This window comes from Bacillus rossius, chromosome 1 (genome assembly GCF_032445375.1).
Source record: "Bacillus rossius redtenbacheri isolate Brsri chromosome 1, Brsri_v3, whole genome shotgun sequence".
In the NCBI taxonomy this organism is placed as follows: domain Eukaryota; kingdom Metazoa; phylum Arthropoda; class Insecta; order Phasmatodea; family Bacillidae; genus Bacillus; species Bacillus rossius.
In genome coordinates, this window is record NC_086330.1 from 165,120,230 (window position 1) to 165,130,169 (window position 9,940).

Genomic DNA, 9,940 nt, shown 5'->3' on the forward strand with positions numbered 1-9,940 from the left:
TGGTGTGCCAAAGTAAACTTTATGATAGTGAAAAATTTTGTATATTTGAATAGTCATAACATAATACAATAACTTAAAAAACTATAATTTATTACCCAGGGTAATTGTGTTGGGAAGAACATGGCATAAAAGATATTTAATATTTTGTTGGTTCTCTAAAGCATTACGAACGTGGCTCTATTTTTGAAGTATTTTTCAAACTAAAAGTTGCAGTCCAAAAGACGGATTTGGACTTGATTTTTGACAAGCAATTATATTAAAATATTAAAATACTGCCCATCTTGTTAAATTAAAAAATTGTTAAAATTCATTGAACAGTTAATACTATAAAATTTCTTAACTAAAATATTCACCTGAAACATTTTAAAAATCATAACACTAAGTACATGTTTGTGTATTTGTTTCTGCCTAAACGACTGAAATCAGACTGTGAATACTTCTTACAAACAAATCTTAACCTTATTGTGTTGATTAAATAGTATTATTTTATTATAATGTAAGAAACAAAAATTTCTTTCGAAGAGATTTTAACGACAGACCTTAAGCTTATGAAGCGCACACCTTACCACCATGCTACCAAGATCATTGGGAAACATTAAGAATATGTATTGTAATCATTGTAAAGCCAGTTATTTTTAGGTCATTTAAAACTTGGCTTACTTTTTACTATGACTCTTTTAGTGTACCAAATATATTTCAGGGTAGTTTCACTATCTTAAGTTTCATTTGGCACACCAATACATTTGGTATGCACACCAATATTTATTAAGGGGACAATATAAGGGTTTATGTTGCTACACTTGCAACCACCATCTTTTCGGGTTTTCGGAGACAGCACTGTTGTCTCGCATTTCCGTTCCATTTTTATGAAATTACTCCTACCAAATGCCATAAAACAAGAGCTAAGATGTTTACACATCAAAAATTATGTCTACAACCAAAATTCATAGGTAAGTTAGTTGTTTTGTAAACATTAAAAATTTTTGTTTTGATTTGTGTAGATTTTAATATATAAATTTCTGCGAGCTAGGTATACTTACAACCCACAATTTATAGTTATTAATAGAACAGGGATTAATCCTGGTAGCTACTGTCTGTGACTGATGGGAAGATCCCTGCCAGGAATGCAGCTGTGAAGAGGAGCACTGACGTCACGAGCAGGGGCGCAACAACTAAATTTCCAAGGGGGGGGGGGGGGGGGGCAATATACCTTTTTATAAAGAATCATCGATCCCCCCTATTGAAGCGGGGGGTCCGGGGGTCCTCCCCCGGGAAAATTTGTATTTCAAGGTGGAAAATGGTGCTATTTAAGCAGTTTTACTATCTAAAAATTGATTACATAGCACTTTCTTTGCCCCCGTTTGCCCCCACTTCAAGGTTTCAGAGGGGGGGCAAAATACCCTTGCCCCCCCCCCCCCCCCCCCTGTTGTTGCGCCCCTGGTCACGATGGACACGGAGACAAGAGAGTGTGTGATACTGTGCAAAGTGAAAACATTAACTCGACTCAACGAATACAATACAATATTGTTGCTTAGAGCATCCAAAAAGGTATCCACTACGAGTGTTTACTGAACAAAGAATTCCTAATCACTTCTACAAAGCGATAACACAAAATAAGGCATGCTTCGATACTTTTCACATGCTTCAAAGTACAGCTACAAAAGTTATAGTAAGACATGAACTAACCATTAACACTTAGCACACTAAAGCCACATTTTAACCAAAAGTATCTGTATACTGTACCTTTTAAGGTTAATTGGTGATGTTATTTCTAAAATTAGTGGTAATTTAAATAATGTGTATAATATATATATTTTTGAAAATAATTTTATAATAATAACATGTTTTCAAGAAAATAAAAAAGTTTTATAGGTGATAGGTATAGTTGTTGCATTATTTGAAAATATGATATGTTTATACATATATATTTTTTATTAGTTTTCAAATTTATGAAGTATATTTACAACAATTTAGCACTTGTATAGCTAATAAGAAAGAAACTTATACATCACTATTATATAAAATTGATACTACAGTAAAATAGCACAATTTAGCAATATAGGTAATCAATGAAGTGAATGTGATTACAGTAAAGAAATCTATAGTCACTATTTATTTTCTTGGCAGCTCTCGAAATTGAAAAATAACATACATACAAAATTATATCACTATTATAGAAAATAATTTTATAATTATATAATAAAAATTATCAAATTATCAACAATATGGTTAATAAACAAGGTTCCATATAATAAAGATAACTAACATTATGCATCATATTTTGAAATAAGTTTTCAAAATAGTAATAACATGTTAGAAAATCGGTACTTTTATAATAAATAATCAAAATGAAAATAGCATATTGGTACAAAAATGTATACAAATATCATACAACGAACAGTTCTGCAAAATGTCATACTAAAGAAAACAGAAGTTGCAGATTATTTTTTGTACATAGTTTTTCAAAACAATAATGTATATTTATAGAATTTCAATCATAAAATACCAAATAAAAAAATATCAAAACATCAATACAATGAGCAGTTATGAAAAATTTCATTCTAGTAAAAAAATGAAGTTGCGAATTTCAGTTGCGACATTACTTTTAAATTATTGTATAGCAAATGTCCACATTTCAGTAGTGATTATACATAATAAAATAAATAATAATGTAGCAAATTATCAATAATATGAACATTTATGAAAAAAACATTATAGTAATGAAAATTTTGGTTTATTAGATACCTGTTATTTTACTTAGGAAAATATTATTTTCTGTTGGATGCAACATCATTTACACAGAATAGTCTCTTGAGGAGTGAAACTTCCTGAAACACTCAGGAAGGCATAATGCTACACTGCAAGATGAGCACATCCATCTTGTTTCTTTCCGTACTTTTTTGCCTGTGTTTTTCTTGCTTGTGTCGACACACACCTTGCACACTCTAGTGGGCCATTCCTTCTTCTCCATTGCAGGAATCTTTGAAGGAAAGTGCTTTGAGGTGAGTCTTGATGCACAAGAAGGCCCTGGCAATGAACTCTCTCTCTCCACTGTAGCACAATCTGCTAGAGAACTTGCTACGGTCCTTATAAAGTCAGCAAAATGTAAGCGACTGTTCTGTGCCTGTAGTCTTTTGTAAACAAGATAAGCATTGGCTGCTGACATGATGAGGTAGTGAAAAAATAGTTTTTTCCACCATTTTAGAGTGCGTCGTGCAAATGGGTAATAACCCTGCAGCTGATCACAATCAACCTCACATTTGTAGAGATTGTAGTCAACTACAATGTTTGGCTTTGCTTTCAACACATGACCTCCTTTTGCTTTGGTTTGAAGTACAGTGGCACCATTCTTGTGCAATGAAGATAACATCAATACATCACGTGTATCCTTCCACTTCATAAAAAATATGTTGACCAACCATTTTATTAAAGAAGAAAAAATGTTATTTTCGGACATTTTTCACAGGTGCTACATATCTGTTATGAGATTAAGTGTTGGCAGATTTGCTGCTTAAGTGCAAATAATTCTCAAGGGTTTTCTTTAGTTATATTTAAAAAAAATTGGTTGTCTGTAAAGTCGGTTTACGAACGATAGTTTAACGTGACGTTATAACAAAACATTGATGAAATGATTGATCCAGAAGAAAAGGAAATATATTCGGCCTGAGACTGAGCCATAATAGGTTTTTGCAACCAAACCATTTAGGCATTAAAAATATTATATTCTTTGAGGAAGAAATTTTTTTAAAATTTTTATATCTTTTGTATGATAAATTATATCTCTGCATACTTTTATGAATAAAATTGAATCATTTTTATTGAATTATCACTATTTTGTATGGATACAAAGAAGGAGTGAAATGAAATGTACAATTTAATATAGAAATGTACTTTTATTTGCATTCATTAATTCAAATATATTTATTACTTTTGAAATGTTGTGTGCGCCGTATTTATTTTTACAAGTACAAAAAAAAAAAAATTCGCAGCTGCCGGGATTCAAACCGACAACCTTCAGATTGGAAGTTAATGATGCTAACACAGGGTTGCCACTCGTCTGGAAAACCGGGAAAACCGGGAATTGTCAGGAAATTTGAAAGCTGTCAGGGAAATCAGGGAAATGTCAGGGAATTAGGAAAAGAGTAGTCAAATGTCAGGGAATTTAATGGTTAGTGGTTAGCTCTCAATTCGGGCGTATATTCCAGAAACACAGATTTGGGTATTTATTTTGAAAAATTTGCATGTTTGTAATACCAAAATAAATAACTTTACCGGAAGAATTATGCAACTCGTGTAGTGTTTGTTCTGAAAACATATTTTTATTTGATCTACTCCGATTTCGACCGTGCTTGCGACATTTTCGAAAACTCAGAATCGATTGTACAAGTGTTCATATTCCATTTTCGATTGTTTCAGTATATTGACTATCGAATGTGATATAAAAATGGCGACCGCATCTTTGATTGTAGTGATGTGCCCGTGGTTTTGTATTGATTAATTAAAGAAAAGAGTTCCTAAGAAGAAAACGTGAAAAGGTAAGTGGACGTAAGCAATGTCAGTATTATAGTTGTAATTTTTTTACGCATAGTGTAATTTTTGTTTGGTGTAAACAAAGGTCACTGCACTGCCGACACGACGTCTATAGCTTCATGGCATGTAAGTAATTATTTAGACACCTGCTTATAGGTTTACTAATTTTTACCGACTTTTAAGAAAAGTCCGTAAAACCCTGTTTTATGTGTAGACGCACGTGGAGAAGTTCGGTAATGCTGACGCAATTCGATTCCGCGATAGTTGTAAAAAAAACAACTAACGTGTTTTTTTTTTTTTTTTTTTTTTACAATATGTAGCACATGTTTGTATGTAAGCAAAAAATGTGACCTGTTTCACTGGATTTGGATTCACGTACTTCAATAGCTTGCGATTCACAAAACAGTTTTGACTTTACACTGTTTTCCAAATGCCACCGTGAGACTTGGTCACAATGTTTAGCAGGTTATGTTGTTATGCTGGAATCACAATAGGCCTAGCTTGGCAGCAGATGCAGCGCAAATTTTACAAATACAATTCCTTATCAGAAACTTTATCGCGTCTGCCGCAACGTTCGCGCTTAGCGCAACAAATTTTTTTACTAGGTTAAAAAAAGTTTATCGGCATGAAGGTAAAAACATCTAAAATCATAAATTAGTTTACCAGTTTTTATTATTTTAGTTTTCTGGTAAAGAGGTGTTGAATTTATTTCTTGGCCTAAATATCAAGTTTCAACATTTCTTAAGTTTTTAACATAGACCGAATAGTTAAATCTATGTTAATTTATATTAATGCATTAGGCTGTAATTATTATGTTGCATTGGAACACTGTCTCAGGTTTCTTTATAAAGTGATTGTGTGTTTATTTATTTTGTACGTTGAAAATTGTTAACATCTGTAGCATTGTATTAGTTTCAAATTAGGCCTATTTAATTTAATGATTAGGTTTTTATAAAATTATTCAAAACCAAATTAAGTCTGGAGGATTTACCAAATATGTTAATTGTACTAATTTCCTGCAATGAATGTGGCTGCTACTGATCAAATGAAATATTATTGGCCAAGGATAATTTTAGTCCGCAAAAAGATAAAAGTTCGTTATGGATTGTGCTTTGGGCTATGGAATTGAGTATTGTTAGTCTAAAAGTTAATTTTTCTTTTTGCAGATGTCACTCTCAAAGTCCAGACTTACTGAGTTTAATGATGGCTGGCTTTGTGATCAACGGTTTCAGCCATGGCTTCAAAAGGTTGAGAAAGACAAGCATGTCTTCTTCTGCTCTTTGTGTCGGAGCACTCTCAGTTTAAGCAACATGGGAAAAAGAGCAGTTACAAGTCATCTCAATGGTCAGAAACATAAGTCTCGTTCTCGGGTAAATAGTGAATGTGATCTGAGAATTTTTCTAAAAAAAAGTAACACTGATGCAAGTACTAGTTCTCAGGAGTCTTCAAGATTTAGTCAATCTGAGGAAAGTTTGCAAGAGAATAAATGTGCAAAAGATGTTAATGAAAGTGAAAATTTGTCATTCTTAAATACAAAAGAAATTGTCTCCCAACAGTCTGTTACATCTCGTCCATTGCAGTCATTCTTATTGAAAAATGAAAATACCAAAGCCGATATATTATGGTGCCTTCTAGTTGTAATGAATCATTGGTCAGTGAATTCTGCAGGGAAAGCTGTTCAAGTTTTCAAAGCTATGTTTAGTGATAGTTCAATAGCCATGAACATGCGTCTTCAACGCACAAAGATTTCATACACCATAGTTTATGGTTTAGCTCCATATTTTCACAAGGAGTTATTGCAAGAAATTTCTCAGTGTGATTTCTTTGTCATTTCTTTTGATGAATCACTTAATAAAATTGCCCAGAAAGAACAGATGGACATTGTCATTCGCTTTTGGAGCAAATCTAAGGACACTGTAAGTACACATTATTTCACTTCAGTTTTTTTGGGTCATACAACTGCTGCTGACCTTATACGATCTTTTAAAGAGGCAGTATCAGAACTAGACTTACGAAAGCTAATGCAATTATCCATGGATGGGCCAAATGTGAATATTAAGTTTTTGGCAGACTTAAAAGCAGACTTGAACAGAGACCCTTCAGATCATGTGATAATGGAAATTGGCTCGTGTGGGTTGCATACTATTCACAATGCTTTTAAGGTCGGAATGAACAGTTGTGAATGGAAAATTTTTCATTTTTTGCATGCTATTTACAACTTTTTCAAGGATCGGCCTGCAAGAAGGAGTGACTACACAATGTTTTCTGGATCAAAAAAATTTCCAGTTAAATTTTGTAATGTGAGATGGCTTCAGAACTTTGAGGTTGCACAGAGGGCCCTTGAAATTATTCCCAACTTGAAGAAGTATGTAGAGGGAGTTAAGGAAAATAAGAAGGAACCAGTTATGTCTGGTAGCTATGCAGCAATGGTAGGAGGTATACGTGACAAATTGATGCCTGCTAAATTAGCTTTCTTTTGTTTTCTTGTGAAGGAAATAGAAGACTTCTTGGAGTGCTTTCAAACTGATGCCCCTATGGCACCCTTCTTACACACAGAACTCACTAACATTCTTATGTCCTTGATGAAACATTTTGTGAAGCCTGAGACAATAAGTTCCAAGAGTATAGCAAGCATTGATTTGTCAAAATCTGAAGCTCTGTTACATGCAAAGAAGGTAGATGTAGGGTATGGTACACGTGATGCTCTAAGACGAATAGATTCAGTTAAAGAAATTGACATTCTTTCTTTCAAGCAGGACTGCCGCACAATTCTCCAAACAACGTGCAAGAAAATTATAATCAAGTCTCCTTTAAAATTCAAGCTTGCGAAGGGTATTACTTGTTGTGATCCACAAATGATAGTGAAATCGCCCCAAATAGCTGAGCAGCGTTTACAGATGTCATTAGAAGTGTTTGTAGAAAACAACTGGCTGTCTGGTTTGGAAGCACAGAAAATCCACTCTAACTTCAAAGAAGTCTTTCAGAGTCCAGAAATGTTAGCAGATTTAAAGAATTTTCGTCGAAAAGAATCTAGGTTAGATGAGTTCTGGACAAACTTTGTAGTGAAGCATGATACATCCAAAGAACTAGTAACATTTATCAAAATGGTATTGGTATTTTCGCATGGTAATGCAAGTGTAGAACGTGGGTTTTCAGTTAATAAAGATTGTCTTGTTGAAAACATGCATGAGAGGTCTCTGATTGCACAAAGACAAGTTTGGGATGGAGTGCAAGCATCTGGTGGAGTTGTACAAGATTTGAATATTACAAAGACTATGATTCTGTCTGCCCGCAATGCTCATAGTAAATATCAGGATGCACAGACTGAACAGAAGAAAAGTAATGAAGATAAAGAAAAAGAAAAGGATGAGAAGAAAAGGGTTGCAGATATTAAAAATGATCTTGAAATGCAAAAAAAGAAGAAACTGGAAGAGTTGACCCTTGTTGATGAACAAATTCGTGGCCTTGTGAAGAAATATTAAATTGGTATTTTAATCATTGAGAAGTGTGGAAGTTGTGTAAATACTTGTGCTTAAGTGAACTAAGTTTTATGTTAAATGTCTTAAAAATGTGCATCAAAAAATGTAGATCTATGTTACTGTGTGGGAAGCATTAAGTTTTCAACAAACTGTAAAGCATAAACTTATGTTTTACTATTGCAAAAATTTTTCTGAATGGATGAATTAATGCTGTTGGTGCTCAGACAGGTAAGGAATTAATTATACAACTATATGTTAAATTTGAAGTATTCAGCTGTTGAAATTGCCAGCAGATGTTGTGTTGCAATTTTTTTAATGAATATTTTTTTTCAAAAACAGAAAGTGTTTTGTAACTGTCCAGTGGCGGATCCAGGATTTTGGTTTGGGAGGGGCTTGAACCAGCTGAGGCTAGGCTTTATCAAGGCAAACACTAAAACAATAATGGACCCAGATGCTTTTGGAGGGGGCTTGAGCCCCTTAGCCCCCCCTCTGGATCCGCTACTGTAACTGTCTTCCATATAGGATTATCAGAAAATATGAATACAGTATGTTAGCTTAATGAGTTTTCTTACTTATCAGTAGGTGTAGGGCAATAATTTTGTTTATAGTTGAATGTATGTATTAACATAACCTCGCTTCATCTACTAGTATTCTCTATTGCTATTGCATAGTAACTAAACAAACTTAATTTACTTAGTCCAAAAGTTCTAACAATGAAACTATTGCGATTTGAATAACAAAAAATATCATCCTTTTTGTGATTTTGTAGTAAAAAAATTGTCAGGGAAAAACATCTTTTTTGTCTGGAAATCAGGGAAATGTCAGGGAATTTGTAAATGAAAAATTAGTGGCAACCCTGTAACAGCATGGCCACGAGGCCATACTTGAGAAGTAATAGTTTCAGATGTTATATACATATTTATAAAAATTATGTTCGCGATAGGGGAATAATATTATTTCGTTTTTATAACACGATTTTATAATAAATATGCATCCCAAATACACCAAACTTATTTATAATGTGTTACAATATTTTTTAAAACATTGTGCAAAAGATCCCGGGTGTAATTTGAATTATTATGTGTAACTGTAAAACACCATTGTTGGTTCAAAACGTATTTGAAAATTCAACATTACTTTTAAATAACCGTACTGATTGTGCTGAAAATCAGTGGACGATCGTTAAATTACATAATATTAATAATTCAAACGACGAAAATATGATTGAAAAGTCAAATCGATGGTTGTTCCAATCGAGTGGAAGAGAGATGCCACGCATGCGTACAATGAGCATGAAGAGAGGTGCCACACATGCGTACAATGAGCATGAAGAGAGATGCCACACATGCGTACAATGAGCAAACAGGACACATCCGTAGTGGGACACTTTTTCGTGCGTGCAGCCGGCGTTCATCGATTTATTAGACGTCACGTCAAAAAGAGTTCTTCGGAACGTTGAAAAGAAAACTCTCCTTTCTTCAAGGGTGTGTTCACTAACTGCTTACATAGTCCTTTCCTGTTCTTCATTACGGTCCCAACACCCAAAGTATCATCGTGCAGGAGCTTCCTCAAGAGAGAAGGACTCGTGTAAAATCTGCCCATGTATATAACATATCCCTTTCCCAAATAATTATTACACAATCTGTAAATGAGAGGCTCAACCGCACTGCTGTGTCCTGCTGCTGCTCCAGAATACAGCTCTGTGTTCAAGACAACCAGATTTTGCTTCAGCCAGTATGTAGTTTCAGTCCATATTTGTGTGGTTTATTTTTTATGTACACTCTGAATCCAATCCTTCCTCGAAATGGACACATCCCCTCATCAACTGTAAGTTCTTTGTCTGGAGACAATGATGCTTTACTTTGCTTGTTGAAAAAATCTAGTATTGGCCTAATTTTGAACACAGGGTCGTGATTGGGGTCATTTTTTGG

General features: G+C 33.9%; 1 protein-coding gene across 1 annotated transcript; it reads left to right on the forward strand.

Moving 5' to 3' along the window:
- The first annotated feature begins 4,373 nt into the window (after positions 1 to 4,373).
- LOC134527094 (uncharacterized) lies at positions 4,374 to 9,328 on the forward strand. Its single transcript, XM_063359445.1, has 2 exons — positions 4,374 to 4,535; positions 5,697 to 9,328. The coding sequence occupies exon 2, from the start codon at positions 5,697 to 5,699 to the stop codon at positions 8,010 to 8,012; it is 2,316 nt and encodes a 771-aa protein (XP_063215515.1). The 5' UTR covers positions 4,374 to 4,535; the 3' UTR covers positions 8,013 to 9,328.
- The last annotated feature ends 612 nt before the right edge of the window (positions 9,329 to 9,940 follow it).

What these genes read in the sequence shown, in the direction of transcription:
- LOC134527094 (XM_063359445.1), top strand. Translation starts at nt 5,697, where the DNA reads ATGTCACTCTCAAAGTCCAGACTTACTGAGTTTAATGATGGCTGGCTT.